General features: G+C 41.0%; 1 protein-coding gene across 1 annotated transcript; it reads right to left on the reverse strand.

The window, feature by feature from the left end:
* Positions 1-1,247: 1,247 nt before the first annotated feature.
* LOC118773678 (prostaglandin F2-alpha receptor-like) lies at positions 1,248-4,306 on the reverse strand. Its single transcript, XM_036522716.1, has 2 exons — positions 3,512-4,306; positions 1,248-1,556 (listed from the first exon to the last, which is right to left on the reverse strand). The coding sequence occupies exons 1-2, from the start codon at positions 4,304-4,306 to the stop codon at positions 1,248-1,250; spliced, it is 1,104 nt and encodes a 367-aa protein (XP_036378609.1).
* Positions 4,307-22,398: the final 18,092 nt, after the last annotated feature.

A 22,398-nucleotide genomic window follows, 5' to 3' on the forward strand; every position in this document is an offset into this window, starting at 1 on the left:
TCACGTTACTCTTATATTTCTTAGTTTTTTGGTTTTATTCCAAACATACCAAATTACAACATAAAGATGCGAACATAAAATGTACATTGTAATGTGTACAATAATTGTACAACTGCATCTACACTCTAATCTCACCAACCCCCTTACAACTCACCCTGAAATGTACTGTTCCCCAAGTATAACACAAGTCTGGATTCAATAGCAGGTGGTGGAGGTTTAATTTGAAACATAAACTTGAAATTTGAGGACAAGCTTTTCGTGAAATCCAATTTTTCACTCCTTTGTGCAGGCTGACAAAAAGTGCTCTTCAGTTTTAATCTCTTAAAACCTGTTTGATTAAAACACATTCCAGCTAGACAGACACCTTGGGCCACAAGAAGCTGAAATATACCTGTCTAGATCCCTCAAAGACAATGAGTATAACAGGCATAATATACCCTTTCCCAAAGGAAATCTCCCCAACCCATTGACAAACTATCATTTCCCTGTATTAAGGCCACTCCAGACAGGATTACTGCTAGAGCTAATTCTGAGAATATTCCTGCAGATTTTTTCACCAGAAGGACACATGGTAAGGAGATATTCCTTGTTTTCAAGTACAAACTGAATGCAAGACCTCCGTGATCTGGATATATCACTGCAGGCACATTCTGCTGCCTTGTCTAGGAGCTGTCACACAGAGCATAGTGCATACATCTAAACACTTAACAATAGTACAGCTTCAACAGCAACCTTTAACTGACCTCTGTAAAAAATATGGTACATATTTTTGGTATGGTATGGTAAAAAATAAAGTACAGTATTCAAAATGAATACAGTTTGCCCAGGTGTTAGTGCCTTTATGATGAACTAAGACAAGTTAATGTTTTAGAGAAGCAAGTTCTGCTGTCTAAAAGCCTTCAGAGATAAAAAGCTGTGTCTGGACATATCAACGTTTTACACATCTTGATCATATCAAATACTGAGTATCTTCATCGGTCAGTCATACTGTGAATTGTAAAGATAAGTCATTAATTTGAGAACAGGCATATGATTTAACCTATTTAAAAACTCTCAGAAAGGGATGTTTGTGGAGATAAATAAAAGTGAAACTGAGGGGGCAGTTTCACCCATGCACTAGGTTCAACAAAAGGTTCTACAAAAAGCTGCATTCAAAAAGCTGCTTTGTCCTCTTCATCACCCTTTCACACACTGTGTGGTTGTGGGCCTCACAAACCCTGGCCCTTATTTTGAGCAGTCCTCTAAATTTAGACATAGGGCATGGCCTCAGCAGCATTGTAAAACACAATGTGACCTTCCAGGCTGAAGGAGTCAGCAGTGTCATTGGTTTGCATGGAGCTCTTGGGGGTGCTGTAGTTCCACTTGTAGTGAATCTGGGGCCGGTGGCTGGAGCAGTCTGTAGTCATGAGGAAGAGTTTCCTCAAGACTTCCTTCCGGAGAAGGATGTAGATCCAAGGATCGAGGATTTGATTCCAGGTAGCCATTCTTACCACCAGCAACATCTGTACATAGGCATGCTGGTCATGGGTCCAGATGCTGTGCGAGATGATGCTGACCTGGGAGGGAGTGACAGAGAGGGAGGTACTGTATTCACAATTTCAAAGGTGTACTTTTTCATCAATAATCCCACTAAAGTTACCTTCATCCCCTATACCAATATTATTTATAAATGTGACTGTTGATGAGCTATATAAATAGGCCAGTAGTAGGCAGTAGTAAAAGCTAAATGCTGGGGCCAGATTGTTTATTAATGGTAAGCAGAGAAATATATGCATTTCATTTCATTGAATATTTACGTGTTGCTTAATAATTGTAATTTAAAATGCATTATTGATATTTACCATTTCCTGATATTCAAAGAAGTACATTTTCTATTTTGCTAAAATGGTGCTTGTTTCCATTATGCATTATCCAAACTGCAAATAAAATACCCACTCAGTCATGGCAAAATTGATTGGTAAAGCCAATATAACTCATTTACTTGACAAGGAAGGTCACTACAATTACTCAGATTAAACCAAAAGTCCTGAAAGATGGATATCTATCTGTGGATTGTTTAACATCATGCAACTTTAAAGTCAGTCTAAACCAGTTCTAAAAAAGATGGTTAGATGGTTAGTCGATGGTTAGTCGACATGTGCGCTCAAGACAGATTAACTGACTGATGGTGGCATCCCTAGTATCTATTTATGTGTTTTGTTAGACCTTGCACTTAAGTTAGTTTCAATGTTCATATTAGGTAATTTGATACTGTACAACACACTGATGCCTAAAAATTTATATTGTCAGCAAATTAAACAATCAATCAATGCAGATAGAAAAAATCTTAACTTTCCCACTGGTATTTTTATAAGGAACAGATCATCACTTTCAGGCATTCACTACAGTACAACACACTCCTACACAGCTGTTTATCTCACTCCAGAAACCCACTGCAATATTAACACATTTACATTCTCCTGTGTTTCACTTCTTTGCAAACATCAAGTGAGAATATTTTACAAGATGACTTTGTTTTCCAATGTTCAACAAAATAGAAGAGTTACAACAAAGTAAACCATTTCTGCTGATGACAATTACACTTCCCCACCTAAATCAAAAATAAACATCGTTTGAATATGAGTATGAATATGAATTTAAAACCACAGATTCCATGGGGAAAATGTGGATATCACTAAAAGAATAAATCACAATTTCTGTTCAAATTTCCTTTTGAAATGATCTGTCTTTTACCTCATATAACAAACAGTAATGCGGTCTAGTCCTTTTAAAGATGGTTTATGTTGGTAGATCACCCTGGAAAAATATTACCTATAAACACATCTGTGGCTATGAACTATAATATCTTGAAGAATGTAATAATATGTTCTTATGTTCTTATGATGCAGTTTTGGATTCTCTTTAATTGTAATGGTGAGCTTAGTTAGGCTGAATGGCGTGTTCTTGTCATAATATGTTTATACGTTCTTATGTAATTAAAACACAAATGGTGCTTGCTGCTTAAGAGTGATGCCTTTATAAATTCTTAGGACACATCAGAGCAGAGCATTATACAAAGGAGTCATCATATGGAACCTGTTTGTTTTAAGTTAAGTTTTCTTTCCACTTGCTTCAAGCAATGTCACTATTGCCAGGGTACCTTGGCATGTAGTAATGATATACCTGATTGTCCTTTAAGAATTGCTATTTCTGTTCTGAATTGCTCTTTCTATTTTTCTCATTCATTCAGGATAAAAGTAAATTTACTTGGCAGGAGCAACATAAAAGCAAAACTAACATGGATTCCTTATAACATTACAAGCATCACTCACCTATCTTAAAACAAATTTCAACTACTTGATGGGATTGAGAGTTGAATTGTTCATTTTGGGAGTCTTGACTACTCAACTGCCGGTGCCAAATAATATAAGGCAAACAGTTTTGCAAGTAAAAAAGAAAAGCTCAATTCTTCATCGCCGATTTGTGCACATACCAGAGATAAGGGATGGCAGACTTTGAAAGGAATCCTTACCAGAAAAGGGCCCCAGCAGACACAGGACACCAGCATAATGGCAAGTAGTTGACATATCATCTCAAAGTGATGGGAGGTGCCCTTACGGTGCTGGTCATTGCGCAGCTTCGACTGCAGGAGGGCAATGCCAGTCACCGTGTTGCATACCATGGATACGAACAGTGCCAGCAAGCCCAGCACAGAGAACAGTAACAGAAAGAAGAGGTCCAGCCAGTCACGGGTCCCATCCATAGCGAAGAAGCACCAGCTCTGGGAGTGCTGAACCTGGTAGGGTCGGTGGGCCAGGATGGGTAGGACAGCCACAAGGAGAGCCAGGAGCCAGGTGAGGGACAGCAGCTTCTTCATGTGGTGAGAGGTGAGGATGGTGGAGTGGAAAAGTGGGCGTGTGACTCCAATGCAGCGCTCCACAGCCATGATGCTGCCCAGCAGCAGAGGGCTCAGGCCAAAGAACACCATGGAGGCCCCGAAGAACTCGCATAGGGTGTGCTTGGGATCAAAAACCTTCCACTCCCTACGGAATCTGTAGACGTACAGTGCCAGGGAGCCATTTACGAGGTGGCCCAGGAAGTCAGTGACCACCAGCCCACTTGCGAAGAGCAGGAATGAGGCCTTAGACTTGAGGTGGAAGCGGCGATAAGCCTTGACCAGTATAAACAGGGCCAGGGTGTTGGACAGGATGCCCACACTCATAGACACCACAGACGCTATGACAGACAGTTGTACTTGGCTGCATGTGGTGTTCAAGGAGAGGGTTTTCATCCTACATCCTACCATGGAAGTTACATTGCTGGACATGATCAGGGGTGGACACACCTGCAAATTAAATGAATTTTTGAATTAAATGAAGTTGTGACATAAAGTACAGGTGTGTGACAGCAGCACAGGATGGATTACCCCCATACTACATGTTCTTGTAATTCTCTGCTCTACAATACATGCATGACTGAGGCCACAAGAGGCATACAAGTCAGAAATGCATCAGTGCAGATGTGTGCCCAAAATATAACCATATATAATCAAGCAAACCTTTCAACATCCAAGCAGCTAATTCAATTTTGCTGTAACTTTACAGTAGGGAGAATCAGAGTTGCTGGCGGTGTGCTCATGCCCATCAGGCTGCACAGTGCACTCTGAAGAAGCCCTGTGGTACTGGGATTTTTCCTTATTACACACATGCATCTCTCTTCCCCCCCAGTGCTCCCCCCTTGCCTTTATGCCTTTATGCTTTCATTCTTGCAATCAACATCCACTAATCACTGTTTTCTATTTGTCCCTCCTCCAGGCTCCTGCCTGGAGCTGTAGGTCAGGCGTCACATCCCAATTTCCAGTCCTGATACCTCGCTGCCCTGCCTATCAAGCCAACTGTGTGCCAAGAATCGGACATTCTAGGATACATTTTATAATTATTCTGTTGTTAATTACTACTGTCTATCAAACTCAAATGTCTTAAAGTACATTATACAACTTCAAGTATTCTCTGTAATTCTATCTGCCCAGTGCCGGCCAGAAGCAGATGGGCTCCCCCTCAAAGTTTGCTCAAAGTTTCTTCCTGTTAATTAGGGAGTTTTTCCTTGCCACTTTTGCCTTAGGCTTGCTCTCAGGGGGTCTCAGGCCTTGAAACAATGTAAAGCTGTTTTGTGACAACTTGTGTTGTAAAAAGCGCTATACAAATAAAATTGAATTGAAACAATATTTTCCACCAAACAAAGTATAATAGAATACATATTATTTAAGGCTAACATATTAGATTGTCTGGTTTCCTTATACACTTCCAGACCTCCACATGTACAATAAAGATAAAATAATGTAATATATCAATAACTTCAGTTAATATGTCAATAACTGTGGTTAAAATCAAAAGCTAACATCTGTTGGCAATGCTTATGATGTTTGCTGGCAATAACATTTCCACCATGTAACAAGCTTAATCGTACCACGTCAAGCTCCGCTTTTCTCTGGGGGGGGGGGGGGGGGTTGAAGGTGGCAATACTCATAATTTACATATGGGGTATACACTTTATCAAAAATTTTCCACCACATAACACTTTTGAAACAAGTGTAGCGCCATCTTGTTTTAGGCAATCCGTGCCTGAGCACGCTTGACCCCCAAAGTCTGGTTCGTTTGATTAGTGTGATCGCTCCATACTGTGTCCGGGCCCGCTTGAAGAGGTGGGCTCGGGTACGGTTCAGTTGGACTCGGGCACGGTAAGCATCAGTGTGATCGCTAACCGTGCCCGAGCACGGAACTCGAACAAGACGTCAATGATGCGAGTATCCCATTTAACAAATCCGTTATAGCAACAGTTAGCTGGATATCTGTTAGATACACGCCCAGTCATAATAATTCATTTAAACCACCACTTGATTAGCCAGCTGACTTCCTTAAATATAACAAGCTGGCTACCTCCAAAATTCGATTGCTTAGTTATGTAGATCTATACCTAAATATAACTCTGTGGATCCCCACATTAGCTTGATTACTAGCAAGCGAAATAAAATTAACCATACTTTACGTGGCGATGTAAGCATTGCTGTTGTCAGGGGCTTAGTCAGAGTATCACAAAGGAAGCAGCCTGTTTAAGTAGCTAGTCTTCAACAATCATTCAGATAGGTAGCCTGTTAGCTAACTAGCTATGTTTGTCGAATCTATCACTAGATAGCTATACGTTAGCTCCCCAGCCAGTTAGCATCGATTATGCAATGCAGCGATTTTTCAGTTAATCGTGCTGCACGTATATGAAGATTTTTACGGAGGCAGCTGACATTGAGGGAGGAATTTGGACCTTTACTCGCCGACTACAATTCATGTTCATCAATAAGGTGAGAAGCAGACCCGTTATTAACCCAAATATTCTCGAATGAATTGAAAAGTGTACTATCCAAGCAGTCATAGAAGCTGCTTGTTGTTGTAATGATGACAGTAGCGCACACACAAGTAGTAGCCCTAACTGGTTAACATTAGCTAACATTATTGTGATTAGGCTACTGTAATCTGACACAAAATATTGGTCTGTCCCTTAGCATAATGACTGAAACGTCAGCTGCCTCCGTAAAAATCCTTATACGTGAAGCATGATTAAATGAAAATCGCAGCGTTGTATAATCGACAAATCTATAAGGCATGTGAGAGGGCAGTGTGTCACTCCAAATAAGCCACAAAGTAAGTACAATCATGAACTCCATTGTGCTGTGTGAGAGCGCTTTTCTTCAACACAAAAATTGCATCGTGATGACGTAATCCGACAGCACTGACAATCACTGACTCAATGGAAAATAACAAAAGCCAAACTAAAAAGCAATGCAAGCAGGGTCACTTTTGTATTGCCCCTGGATGCAGCAATGAATTTTATAGAGTCAAAAAACAAAGAAAGATTGTCCGTTTTCATATTTTGCCTCTTAAGCGGCAAGCTGTTCTTTATTATTGGCTAGCTGCACTGAAATGAAAGATTATTCCAGTTAGCCGTGATGCTAGGGTTTGTAGCTAGCACTTTGTAAACGAGGACTATGTGGACAAGAGGGTTTTTGAGTCAGACGTACTGGTGGTTCGCCGGACCAAAAAGCTGAAGTCCAAGGCCGCTCCCTCTGTTTGACTTTTCCTCTTATAAGATTGGGTGTACAGACGTCCGACCCAGTCTAATTACAAAGAAGTAGCTGTGCACCGTAAGGAAAGGGCCCAATGGCGTGCCCATCTGGCATAGCAGAGAGGTACGACCAGGGTTATGTTACGCCTTTTCTTGTCAAAGCACAGCCATCTAGCTTACAAGATAATGATTAGATAATATGTAAGGGATAATGTACAGCGAGCCAATCACTATTGCGAAATAAACCCCGACAGGGTGATGCAGGACCCCGACACGAATCTGTACATTATCCCGCTTATTACACTGCTACTTACTTAAGAAATCAATAATTTGACACAAAATATTGATTTAAAAATGAAGACAGCATTCACCGCCGCGAATGCTGTCTTCCTGGGTCGACTTTCCAACTAACCAACTACATGACGTAGTCAGTGACGCAACAGAACGAAAGCGTAAATTAGTACCAAACATAAATCTATTATAATTTAACGTGTAATCATTTTATATCTAAAATTTTCTCAAAATAAATTTCAACACACTTAATTCTGTACAAAACTCGTCAGAATTAGGCTGTTTCATGTCCACTTTATGGTGGACATGGTGAGAATCCACTACAAAATGAAACAACACAATTATACACTTGTGTTGGGATTAGTAAATCGTCAAGCTTCACTCTAAACACACATTAAGAGGCAGATACAGATGCAATTATGTGTTGACTTCACATAATTGCAGGTAAAAGACACACCTCCAAGATGTTTCTAAAAAGTTAAATTTGTAAAAAGTGTTTACGAGACACGTTAAAATATTTCAGCGAAATACGGCTGGTCTATGTATCTTTGCATGTGTAAGTGAATAGACAGTGAATATGTAGTCATATTTTACAATTTCCAACGACCGAGCTCATCCACAAATCTACATACCAAAAGAAAAAATATATAAATGTTCGTACCTTTTCAGGTCTTCTGCTTTTCGATTCCTAGCAGCTTTCCTGGTAGCTTTGCTGTTGAACTAAATTACTGTGTTACCGAGACTAGCATCCTTCACGAACTATAAATCTGAGCGCATGATGACGCCACAGACGTTACTCCCATTTTATTAAAGTCAATAATTAATACAGACGGCGGGCATTTATTTGCACATTAACTCACTGTTTTCAATTTAAAAGATCCCTCTATGATAGGCAATGTTGTGTGGCTGGTAGAAAAAACAGCGAAATATGCGATTTTGACAGAGGAGCATGCCAATAACACTGGTTACACATTTCTTTTGTAGTCTAAAGTACCACGTTTGTTATTAAATAGAACAAAGCGATTTGATATGGTCTAATGCTATTGCTTTCCTGAGAGATGAGATTGGCTACACGAACATGTGCACAGATACTGAAAAGAGACGCTTGGTAATAGATAAGGCTAGGATGTCATCAGTCAACGCAGTAGTTCCATCAGTGGTTAATAAGACAAACTGTATACAATCTAATAAATACTTGAAATTGTACCCAATTGTACCCAATGATCTTTATCAATTAAGAAGCCAGAGTCTTGACATTTACTTTATGACACTGAACACAATTATTAATGCTGCATTCTCCCTCAACATGAACATTTTCTTACATCAGCAAGTAGGCAAGTTATTTTAGGCAGGTACCTAATTATTAAATATCTATGCAGACAGTTAAATAGCCAGCTAGCTCCCTGTAATAGTTGGTGCATTTGTGCAGGATATAATGTTATCAATAGTATAGTATTACAACATCGATATCTTTAATGCATTTTGATTGAATAGGTTATATATCTCACTGATTATTCAACAATATTAAAGACAGTAACACTAAAGCAATGTAGGAAGCAGTGAAGCAGTGCAGTGTAGTGTGCGCCAGCAGTGTAGCATAGTGGCAAAGAGCAGGGATTGTAACCGAAATGCTGGTGGTTCGATTCCTTGCTGGGGCACTGCTTCCGTACCCTTGGGCAAGGTACTTAACCCACAATTGCCTCAGTAAATATCTGTTGTGTTATCTTACACAATAAATGTAGATTCCACTCTGATGAGCAGTTCTGATTGATTATTGTGTAACACAAGTAAGAACACGGAGAGACATAAAACTCTGATAACCCCACAATATCCAGCTGTATAAACGAATAACATACAAATTGAAACCCATGTAAGTCACTCTGTACAATGCATTCAGAAAGTATTCAGACCCCTTCACTTTTTTTACATTTTGTTAAGTTGCAGGATTATGCTAAAATCATTTAAAATCATTTTTCCCCTCATGAATCTACACTCAGTACTCCATAATGACAAAGCAAAAACAGGCTTTTAGAAATTTCTGAAAATTTATTAAAAATGAAAAACTGAAATATTGCATTGACATAAGTATTCAGACCCTTAACGCAAAAGGCTACTTAGTTGAAGCACCTTTGGAAGCAATTACGGCCTTGAGTCTTCTTGGATATGATGCGACAAGCTTTACACACCTGAATTTGGGGATTTTCTGCCATTCTTCTCTGAAGATCCTCTCAAGCTCTGTCAGGTTGGATGGGGACTGTCGGTGGACAGCCATTTTCAGGTTTCTCCAGAGATGGTCAATTGAGTTCAAGTCCGGGCTCTGGCTGGGCCACTCAAGGACATTCACAGAGTTGTCCCTAATCTACTCCTGTGTTGTCTTGGCTGTGTGCTTAGGGGTCATTGTCCTGTTGGAAGGTCCACCTTTGGCTCCATCAGAGGTCCTGAGTGCTCTGGAGCAAGTTTTCATTAATGATATCTCTGTACTTTGCTCCGTTCAACTTTCCCTCAACCCAGACCAGTCTCCCAGTCCCTGCTGCTGAAAAACACCCTCATAGTATGATGCTGCCACCACCATGCTTCACCGTTGGGACGGTGTTGCGCAGGTGATGAGCGGTGCCTGGTTTCCTCCAGACATGACGCTTATATTTGGTTTCATCAGACCAGAGAATCTTGTTTCTCATAGTCTGAGAGTCCTTTAGGTGCTTTTTTGCAAACTCCAAGTGGGCTTTCTTGTGCCTTTTACTGAGGAGAAGCTTCTGTCTGGCCACTCAGCCATAAAGCTCAGATCGGTGGAAGTGGAAGTTTCTCCCATCTCCACTCAGCCAGAGTGACCATCGGGTTCTTGGTCACCTCTCTTACCAAGGCCCGTCTCCCCTGATCGCTCGGTTTGGCTGGACGGCCATCTCTAGGAAGAGTCCTAGTTGTTCTAAACTTCTTCCATTTAAGAATTATGGAGGCCACTGTACTCTTGGGAACCTTCAATGCAGCAGACTTTTTTTTTGTAGCCTTCCCCAGATCTGTGCCTCGACACAATCCTGTCTCTGAGCTCTGCAGGCAGTTCCTTCGACCCCATGGCTTGGTTTTTGCTCTGATTTGCATTGTCAGCTGAGAGACATTATATAGACTGGTGTGTGACTTTCCATATCATGTCCAGTCAATGGAATTTACCACAGGTAGGCTCCAATCAAGGTTTTCACATTGTCATTATTGGGTATTGAGTGAAGGTCGATGAGGGGGAAATTAATTTAAACGATTTTAGAACAAGGCTGCAACATAACAAAATGTGAAATAAATGAAGGGGTCTGAATACTTTCTGAATGCACTGTATAAGAGCATCTGCTACATGACAATAATGTAATGTACTGATGTATGTTCAAACTAAATGATACCCCTTTAAAACCCTAATATATTCTGTACTTGGAAGGGGGACATTTAATCTGTCTTTTAAAGTCCCTGACAGAGGGTTATCTTAAAAGCATTTCTCATCAGAAGTTTCAGTCAGAATGATGCATGTTTTGATACATCAATCAAAAAAGGCCCCATGGAATGTGGTGAAGGTGCAATCATCTTTAAATTAGATTACATTCATTTAGCAGACACCCTTATCCACAGCGACTTCCAGCACAGAAGAACAGAAGTTTATCCAATCAAACTAAATGAGCAACAGTGTCAGACCAGGCTAACAACGCTCCCAGACCAGTGAGCGCGAGCATAATGCTATTAAAGCCCTAGCATAGGTTAGCTTGCGCATCCTGACTAAACAAGGGAAGCCAGCTATGCTACCGTACATCAGTCACTAGATCACATAATCCAACGTACATTGTGATACTGCATGTGAAATATGTGAAATAAACAGCAAGTAATACAAATAGTAGGTGTAAGGGGGTGGGGATTGAGGTGGAACCACGATGCAGTCTGAAGAGGTGGGTCTTCAGTCTGCGTCAGAAGATGGCCAGTGATTCCGCTTTCCTGACCCCCGTGGGGAGTTCATTCCACTGCTGAGGGACCAGTACCCCCCCACCAATAGAGTCTGGCTGCAGGCTCCACTGGTTGGACATGTCCTACCAGTGGAGGTGGCAGTCAGTGGAGGTGGAAGTGACGTAATGTGATGTGTTTTTTATGTGTTTTCCATTGGTCAGTTCTGTTCTGAGGCTTGAGACTCTCTGTTTGCCTCGTATTTACTGATATTTTTAATGTTTTTAATAGACGATGAAGAGTAATTGTGCTTAATTTCTATTGATAGCCTGACTAGCCATGTCATGTCTCATGTAGTTGCTGGCTAGACATGAAGGATAGTCTCCAATGTTTTTATCGGTTAATTTGGGGAAAAGGAGCATAGTCGCTAGCCTAGCAATGGCTATCGGTAGCCTAGCAATGTTGCTTGCCTTATACATTTGTAAGGTCGTGTTGTTGATTATTATTATTGTCATCGCTATTGTGCTTACAGCTCCTTTCATTTTAAAACATCATCAGCTAACAAGCCGACTAACTGCGTGCTTTTGTTAAAGTGACGCTTTGTACATGGTGTTCCCCCCCATCATTGTTGATGCTATTGAAATGTCAGTCTGTACTGGAACTGTAGTCTCATAAACCAGCGTTTTCAAAAACCACGAGCAGAAATCGGCTTTATTAAACTGCAGTGGCACTGTCTGGGAAATGCAACTTTGCAATGTCATTGTTGTGGCAGTGTTTTCCCAAATGTTTCGCTAACAAGCTAATTAACTGCATGCTTGTGTTTAAGTGACAGATTACTGACATGTTTTCCCCAATTGTCCATGCTAATAAAATGTCGGTCATTAGTAAAAGTAATCTTGATTGGTAATACATTTTGATTAAAGTTAGGATTTAAAGATTTATGTTTCCCCCTTTTCTGCATAAACACTACTCTGTTCTGTGACGTTTACATTGTGAAATGTGTTGAATGACGAATGTTTGATACAGCTGATACAGTGCATAAATACTATGACATTATTTGTTGATTTGTAGTAGTCAACTCAATAATTACAGACTCAAGATTCACATTAATAGAAAGTGTTCCTCCACGGAGTTTCCTCTTCACCGCAGACCAACTACCCTTTCAAGAAACCCCCAGGTTTGGTTGACCCTGGTATGTGAGGGACCCCAGAGAAGGGTGAAGCACGGTGTGAGGGACGCCAGAGATGGGTGAAGCACGGTGTGAGGGATCCCAGAGATGGGTGAAGCACCAGTGAGTGGGGCACCCTGGGATGGGAGAAGTATGGTGGGGGATGCGTGAGGGACGCCTTGGTGCGTGAAGCGCATGGGTGCACTTCCCGAAGGGGAGGGCAGTGTGACGGAGTGCCGTCACCATGGTTGAGTATGCGCTCGACTGCCATACCAACGAGCCTGGCTCTTTGGCGTTGTGGTCAAAGTTGCATGGTTGGTACCCTGTAGACCCGGGTTCGAGGCCAGGTGGGGTGACTGCTCTTGTCCTTCGCTACACAACATCTGGTATTGTCCCTGAGTCCCTTCAGCAGGCAAGGGTCCTCCCACTAATTAAAAAACCCACTCTGAACCCCTCTTAAGTCAACAACTATAGGCCGGTCTCCCTACTCTCATACCTGTCTAAAGCAATAGAACGTGCTGTGTCTAACCAAATCTCCCACTTTCTCACCGTTAACAACTTACTGGACCCTAACCAAACTGGTTTCAAAGCCAATCACTCCACGGAAACTGCCCTCATTGCTGTAACTAGCAAGCTGCCTCTCTCCTTTGTCCTTATCTCCCTAGATCTACCAGCTGCCTTCGACACTGTCAACCACCAAATCCTCCTGTCTGAGCTGCTGGCCCTGGGAATCACTGGAACGGCCCTGGAATGGTTCTCCTCCTATGTCAGCGGTCGCTCCTACCAGATCTCCTGGTAGGGCTCCACCTCCTCACCCCAGTTCCTGAAGACAGGTGTTCCACAGGGATCAGTGCTGGGACCACTCCTATTCTCCATCTACACCAGAACACTTGGAGAGGTCATAACAGAGCATAGCCTGTCGTATCATTCATATGCAAATGATACCCAACTGTTCATTTCCTTCCCTCCCGAGATGGACATCACCCCCAAAGTCTCAGCATGTCTCATGGACATCTTGGGCTGGATGAACAAACATCAGCTCAAGCTCAACATTGATAAGACTGAGATAGTCTACGTCCCAACATTCATGACCCCTCTGAGGAACCTCTCAGTTTGCGTGGACAACGCAAAGGTAATGGCAACCACAGCTGCCAAAAACCTAGGGGTAACTTTGGACAGCAACCTATCCTTCAAAGAGCATATTGCAGCCACAGCCTAAGTGGTGATCCAGACCCTCATCCTGTCACGTCTGAACTACTGCAACTCTCTGCTTGCCGGCCTCCTGGCATATGTCATCCGACCGCTGCAGCTCATCCAGAACGCAGCAGCCCGATGACGTTCAATCTCCCCAAGCAGGCCCCTGTGACACCTCTCCTTGAGTCCCTCCACTGGCTACCAGTTGCAGCAAGGATCAAGTTCAAGACCTTGCTAATAACCTTTAAGGGACTTAATGGACCAGCTCCCCAATACATACAGAATATGATAAAATCCTACAAGCCTGCAAGAGTGTGGCGCTCTGCTACCTTGGGCTGCCTCTGTGTCCCGAAATACAAGGGCAGCATCTCTTGGACTCACCTCTTCCCAGTACTGGCTTCACACTGGTGGAATGAGCTTCCTGTCGAGATTCCGACAACAGACTCCCTGGACGCCTTAAGAAAAAACTCATCTTTTCAAGCTGTACCTATAGCGTACCTCCCCCCATATGTATGTCTTTCTGTCCTATCGATTGTTATGTTTGTTATGTATTGTTATGTTTGTTATGTATTGTTATGTTAAAAAAAAACCTCCACACTAGCCTAGCACTTAACTTTGTATCTTACTGACCTCTTGGAATATCTTACAATGTCTACTTTCAGCATTTGTAAGTCGCTCTGGGTGAAAGCATCTGCTAAATCAGCGTTTCCTGATTTCCTGATGCATGATCAACTCGTTATGAACTCCTGAAGCTGCTTAATAACAAACTGATCATTTAAATCAGCTGTGCTGAATCACTCTTGCTGAATTAAACCTATGTAACCTGGAAGTGACTATATTTTAGGGAATGCCATAAAGTAAAGGACTCAGATGATGTGCAAACCTATGCTGGTACATTTTAGACACAAATGGCATGAAGTTAACAAAGAATTTATGAGGTTAAAGAGGTTATGGGAAAATGTTTCTCATTCAGAAAAAATAAAGATGGTAATCCACTTGAAGAAATACCATTGGCAAATCTTGAGTAGGGTCATAGGTGATTACAGAATGAGTAGGACGTAAGTATAATGTTGACTTATTCACCTGATGCCAAAGCATCTGTATTTAAATTTTGGTAGCCTAAAACTTGTTTAATGGCAGTTTGTCATGCCATTGTAACTTTTGTTACATTTTATCGTTAAAGGTAATATTAAGGAAACATTGTGGGTAGCTAGGGGCCATTATTTATGTTCTATGTTCTAAATAAAAATTTAATAATTTAACATGAACAGTCATAAAGACAATCCATCTATTTATCCATAATATTGTGTCTTTTATACAAATGGTCTATAATGACACAATGTTAACTTTCAGGATAAGATTGGAAGCAAGAAACAGCAACACTGTACTACTAAATGGATTATTTATTGTGCTTTTCTATGGTGTACAGTTTATGTTACCATATGTTACACTTCAAAAATAATCTCTTAAAATTGTGTTAAACTCGCACAGAAATGTGATGCTTGCAAATTTGGCAGAATACATATTGGACTCAATCTGCTAGATCACTTTTAGCATTTTCAGCCCAGTTTTACATGTGCAGGTAAGGAATTGCATGTATCAAGGGTAGAGGTACAGTGTATTACTATTCATGAGAAACAGTTCTTATCTGCAAATTTCAACCATTACAACTGATTACTAAAAAACAAATTTTGTGGGCTTTTACCAGCCCCACACATGTAATGCTTTAGTAAATCTGGCCCTCAGTGATTCAATGACACAGATACTAGGAAATCCATGTCCATATGTTCTGCTGATGGTAATTTCCTTCTATACTTTCAGTCGTACAGTCCAAAACATTGAAAAGTACGGTGGCCCTGAAGTGCAAAACACAACAGAAAATCAAAAATCACAACCGCAAATAAAAAAACACACAACAGCAAAATAAACATCACGACCGCAAATCAAAAAACACAACAGCAAATCAAAAATCACAACGGCAAATCACTAAACACAACAGCAAATCAATAATCACAACAGCAATTCAAAAATCACAACGGCAAATAAAAAATCACTACAGCAAATCAAAAATCACAACAGCAAATCATCAAACACAATGACATTCATTTCTACCGGAAGTCTTCTGTCTCAATGTTTTCTTAGCGGGAAGAAAGGTTAGTTCCATTTCTTATCCTCTTAGGACAGGGTTCGGCAACCATTACTATCTATAGAGCCATTTTTGGCCAGAAAGAAAAAAAATCTGTCTGGAGCCGCAAAAAATAGCCTATTTGAGCCCTTTAAATGCAGGTAGCCTACCACAGCGTATCAGTCTAAATTAGCCTATCAACTCTGGTGGAGAATGTGAGGCCTTATGTGAGGCCTAAAGCACTAGTATGCACTAAAGCACTGTTATTAATGAAAAGCATTATATTAAGTACTACAATAATAAGCATTACATGATATTGTTGATTTACTACATAAGCACTACAATTAATAAGCATTTAATGATAGTATTGATTAAAGTGCCGCTATTGGAAAAGCATTAAGTACCGTTATTAATATGCTGTGATTCTGTGTGATTATGGGTTTGGGTAAGGCCAGGGGTTATTCTAGGTTATAAGTATTTGAAAGCTATTGCAGGACAGTTGATGTCAGGATATGCAACCTTGAAGAAGGAACACTGCCTTCAGCATTGCCCCTCCTTGGACGTCACCCCAGAACCTTTGTGATATAATTGTGATATTCCAGGCATATATGCTTAAAAATAAAATGAACTCTGTATTATTTAATTATGTTTAGAATCATATAGATGTGGAGTGGAATTAATGGGAAATTTCAGAAATGTTATGTTTAAGAATAATATACAATTGATGACTATGGTGTTCATGGGATTTTCTAGGTGGGGTAAATGTAACAGCTTAAAAATTAAATAATGGTGTATTAAATGGAAGATGGGGTGATCTTGAAGGAGGAGCCTGGGAGGAGTTGGAAGTTGGGGTCTTAGATAGGAGGAGTGAGAAAAGGCATAAAGGATGGATGCAGGTTGAGGGGAGGGCAGAATGCTTGGGGATATGCTTGTGAATGCATTGTAACCTGTTGCTCCGCGGACCAACCCGGTTTGCTGTATATGACTGATCACCATATGCAATAAACCAAAACCTTAATTACATCAGACTCTGTAAAAACTGAGAATGCGCTTGAGTACGGTGAGTGTTGCTACGATACACTACTGACAGCGCTGATTGAAATTCTTTCATAATACCAGGTATGTTTATTCAAAAGTAGGGCTGGGCGATAAAACGATAACAGTAATTATCACGATATAATTCTCCTCGATGTAAATATAACAAATGTTCGATTTAATTGCTTTCCATGCTTAGATAGCATGCACAGAAATGAATCACGAACTGCCAATCATGTCACAGGAATAGAGGTAGGGCTATGCATTGCGCAAGTTAGGTTGCACGGTGAGAGGTATAAATTCAGGCCAGCATGTGGTATTGTTTAGAGACAGTTTGTCTGACAGGCTTGTGGTTGGAGCGGAATAAGCAAAATAAGTGGAATGAGCGACACCGAAGAAAAAGCAGTGCCCATGACCAGCTCGAAGGATGAAGACATCGTCGACAAGAAAGGCACTCAGCAGTTTCGTTGATGAGATTATGTATGGCATGCATAGGACTTCTCACATCCAAGTATGTGGGCATTTTAATGTTATATCTTTAGATACAGTAGTCTACAACTGAAGGGTAATGCAGGTGTAAGACCCGTATTAGTTATAGGTCCACAGTAGTCGGAGCTCCACCCCCCGCCCCCGTTTGGCAACCCTAGCTGTAAGGCGTAATATTAATAAAAAAACAAAATCCCAATGTGAAGTTTTATGTTTTAGCTAAGGCACTTAGATAATCAATAAGTTAATTTACCTCGCAACTAGCCAAGACGGTCGGTGACTGTTAAGGATGACACATGCATTCGGTCAGCTATCTTTATGGGGGAAAACCCGCGTTAAAATAAATTTCTAACGTTACTCATGCGATCATGTTGGTGACAATATATTTGGTAGCATGTGACTGCTACAATGCAAAAAAATTTTACCGACATTATATAAACATGGTAAAGTTATTTAATAACATTGAGAAAGTCGTGACTTTTGCATGTAAGTCTACGGGAGCCAAAGCCACCCTCTGCCACCAGCCCCCTGTGTGGCGACACGGAGGTATTGGTCTATTGTGCGAGTCTTCAGGAAACACCAAAAGCATACGGTTGTTGTTCTTTGTTTATCGTACTGTGTGTTCGTGTGTTCATGCGTTATTTTATCGTCCTCGAAACGAATATCACGCAATACATTTTGAACGTTGGATAATGTAAGGATGACTTTAGGCCTATGTAACGGGTGGTCTGTTACTGCGTTTTATATTAGATGTTAACGGGAGCGAGCGAGTTTCGAACCGAGGTTCTCACTGCTCGCTGCCAACCCCTTAAAGCCAGCGTCATTACCAGTTGAGCTAAAGGCAACGTTAGCCCGTTGGCAACAACGCTGCTTAACCAGGTCTCGGGGGAGTGACATAGCCGCTGCAACCGCTCGGCTACCTGCTACCCGCTGCCTATGGCTTTACGCAGGACTCACACGAGCTATTACTTCAGCTCTGCTACACCTACAACAATGATAGCAAAATGTAAAAAAATGTTATTCACTTCCATATTTTTGACAAAGCTACGGAGCCACTAGAGAGGGGCTAAAGAGCCGCATGCGTCTCTGGAACCGCGGGTTGACGGCCCCAGTCTTATGTGAATTTTCTCTCCCGCTGTATGCCTCCAATCAGTGGCGTTCTTGGGAGGAGACAGATGCAATTTCCGATAGAAATTAATTTCCGGTAGAAATGAATGTCGTTGTGTTTAATGATTTGCCGTTGTGATTTTTGATTTGCTGTTGTGATTTTTATTTTGCTGTTGTGTTTTTTATTTGCGGTTGTGATTTTTGATTTGCTGTTGTTTCGTTTATTTCGCTGTTGTGGTTTTTATTTTGCTGTTGTGTTTTTTATTTGCGGTTGTGATTTTTGATTTGCTGTTGTTTCGTTATTTCGCTGTTGTGATTTTTATTTTGCTGTTGTGATTTTTGATTTGCTGTTGTGTTTTGCACTTCAGGGCCACACAAAGCAAAGTACAAAAGCATTGCAAATTAACCAAAACCACAGGGCAAGATAACTGATGCATAAGATTTTTAATGCCTCTCAAAATCCTTGTCTTTTGTCAATGAAGATCTGTTTGTCAAAAAGCTTAAGCGGCTTTCGTGTGCCGCCGTTTTTGTCATAAAAACAGCCTGGCTTTCTAATGCCAACTTAAAAATCATTATATGATTACGAGTAATAATGTCTCCTACCAGTACCTACACCATGTGCCAGAGTAAATATCTGTATCTCAGGAGATGCCATGAACAGGTGTCCCTATCCTGTCTTCCATGCAAGTAATTGATCTGTGTACGTGTCTTATCTGGAAACTCAGAGTTCAACACAGCACAGTGCTGTGATAAGTCAATAAGCCAAAGGCTTCCTGAGAATACATTATGTGCCCACAGCATCCACTTTATCAATGAAGAGCAAGCAAATGATTAAAATTTGGAGGGGCAGAGATGTACTGATTCACATGTTCAAATGCAGTACGAAAATAAATAAGCTAAAAATATATGTATGTAGAGCATGGATGTGTTACTGGAGTTTTCAAGCAATTTCAAAGGTTTGCAGTGAAAACCATCCAGAAACACGTGTTTGCCTTCTTCTAAGTGGCCTCTGTCTGTCTGGGGTTACAAGCCTCCCTCTTCGGCATCTTCAATGGATCCCCAAAAATCAAATATATCATCCAGTGCCATGGTGAAGTCGTCTGGGTTCTTTTTGTCCTTGCCCACTTCTGCCATGGTGGCAGCTGAAGGAACAGAGGGGGCAGAGTGTTATGATGTGAGGGGTGGGGGAAGTGTGAACACAGAACATTTCAGGTGAGGGAGTGAGGTAACCATCAGATCATTTCCTGTAATGGTCATTTTTATTATGTTGTTTCAATGACTATTCACACTGTGCCCCATATAAATTCGGTTTAAGATGATATTCCTATAGGAAACTATCACATGATGTACTGTTTGAATATACTGTATGCAGAGGGATGAATATTGAATATGGACACAGGTATTAGGGGATGAATATTTTGAGCATAAATTAAATAATGAATAAATAAACTGAACGTGACCCAATTCACCATCTCTGATACCCTCTGATACACTGTACCCAACATCTCATCCTCCCCCATCATCCTCAATACCGGTTACGCCCAGGGCTGTGTCCTGAGCCCCCTACTGTACACACTGCTGACCTATGATTGCTCAGCCAACCACCTGAGCAATTATAATGTGAAGTTCGCAGATAACACGGCAGTGGTGGGACTCATCACTCAGAACAATGAGTCCGAGTACAGGAAGGAAGTGGAAAAACTGGAGGCCTGGTGCAAAGTAAACAATCTCTCCATCAATGTAAAGAAGACAAAGGAGATGATTGTAGACTTTAGGAAGACTGGCACCACTCCCCCTCTCCTCCACATCGGGGGAGCAGCTGTTGAGGTGGCCTCCTGCTTTAAATACCTGGGGGTGCACATCTCTGATAACCTCACCTGGAACATCAACACAGCCAGCATAGTGAGGAAGGCCAACCAACGCCTCTACTTCTTTAGGAGGCTGAAATCCTCATCTCCTTCTCATCTCCTTCTACAGGTGTGTGGTGGAGAGCATCCTTACTTCCTGCATCACTGTGTGGTACGGCAACTGCTCTGCTGCAGTCAGACAGACAGGCACTGCAGCGGGTGGTAAAGACTGCACAGAAGATCATCGGCAGCAGCCTACCCACCATCGGTGATATTTACAGCAGCAAGTGCAGGAAAAAGGCCTCCTGCATCATGAGGGACTCTACCCACCCAGCCAATGGACTGTTTGCCCCCCTCCCTTCAGGCAGAAGGCTACACAGCATCAAGGCCAGAACCACCAGGCTGAGGAACAGCTTCTTCCCGGATACTGTGAGACTAACAAATTCTGCATCTCACTGAACAATTGCTGCTATTATTACTATTACTCCATATCAGGGCATTGCCACAACTTGGGCGCACTTGGCCACCTTCTTTATCTTTTAGAATTTTACAGTCTCACACTCTGCTCACTTTATACTTATATTTATATATTTATTTACTTATTTTTATTTTTTTAATGGTGTTTTATTGTATGCTTTCTTCTTGATTTTATTATTGCAAACACCTGAACCGGGACCTGAGTACCTCATTTCGTTCCCTTTCATGTACAACATGTTCTGGAATGACAATAAAAACATCCTTATCCTTATCTTATACTTACCTGTGTTCAGAACCAGCAGTATAATGTTTTGGGGGCAGGTTAGTGCACACTTTGCTACAGGACCACAGAGACGGGTAGCAAGGTCAGCAATGTGAGAGGTGGATGTAAAAGGTGTTTAGGGTGATTTGGGGATGGTACAGAAATGGCCTGTAATTTCTTCTTTTTGCTGGCTACTACTGCTTAACGTAATGATCCATCTGGTTCTTCTGAAAAATTTATGTTATAGTCAGCGCTTTCCTCCCATTATGTGTTCGATACTCCACGTTTTCTATTCTTCTATACGGCACATTTTCATCTGCTCCCTATCAGACTCCTCCATTCCTCCAGATATCATGTCATTCCACTTTCTGTATGAGGTGGGCAATCTGCTAGTGAAAGGGCCTCTCTGCAGGCTATTTGATTTGAATGTGGCATCACAGCATCTTACTGGTAAACAGTATAACAGATTAGGTCCACAGTAAGGTCTCAGTCACTAACTGAAAGTTTACTGTGGACCTCTTCTGTTCTGCTCTGTTCTGTGCCCATTATGGCAGCTTTAACAACTCTAGAACATAGTCTGAAGACCTCATAAAAAGGCAGTGGCCTCATGAAATCCACTGCTCTGACCTATGTCTAATATGTTTCCTGCAATGAAATAAATGTCAGCTTCAGCAGGCGCAGATATCAACAACATATTACACACACGTTTTTCCACAGTCTATGGAACAAATCAGCTGTAGGTCTCCTCTGTGTCTATATATCTAAGGTTTGATGAAATAATTTATTTTTAGGTGAAATTCAGACATTTTTGTGCACATGTAACATTTCAGTTTGAATTATTGTATTATTAACAGGGTGTTATGTTGTTTTCATAGATACTTCACTTTTGTAAAAAGCTATTTTGTTTTGTTTGAATTATGTTCTGATTCATGTACTTAATTTGTATTCATTTTTTAACATCTTGGCTAACTTGGTAGCATCTTAGCAGTTTGAGCAACAGAACTCTGAAACACCAGCATAAAGAGAAATAACTGCCATTTGCAACAGTTAGCTACATCTAGTCTAGTGTCAACTCACAACTGAATGAGGCTGAACTTAAAATAAAAAAGACCACTAAATAAAAAAACATGTATTGTACGCATGATGAGTCCAGCTATAATCTATCTAACTAAAACAATTGGTAACATTAACCAGTGAACCAATGAAAGAGGTCAACATGCCACACTTGGACACCTCTCTAATGTAAATTTCAAACTTCAGCTGGATATCTTTGTAGCATAATAACTTATACCTCATGCATGCTATAATTTGTTTAAAATCTCCAGTGTAGCATCAAAGCTGATCAGTCATCATACACTCTCAATGCAAAACTGTAACATTAAAAAGCAAAAAATCACTGCCA

This window comes from Megalops cyprinoides, chromosome 2 (genome assembly GCF_013368585.1).
Source record: "Megalops cyprinoides isolate fMegCyp1 chromosome 2, fMegCyp1.pri, whole genome shotgun sequence".
Classification (NCBI taxonomy): domain Eukaryota; kingdom Metazoa; phylum Chordata; class Actinopteri; order Elopiformes; family Megalopidae; genus Megalops; species Megalops cyprinoides.

Bases quoted from the DNA above. Each gene is read 5' to 3' on its own strand.
- LOC118773678 (XM_036522716.1), bottom strand. From the start codon at position 4,306: ATGTCCAGCAATGTAACTTCCATGGTAGGATGTAGGATGAAAACCCTC. The intron at 1,557-3,511 runs GTAAGGATTCCT...ACTCCCTCCCAG, and splicing joins TCTGCTGGGGCCCTTTTCTG to GTCAGCATCATCTCGCACAG.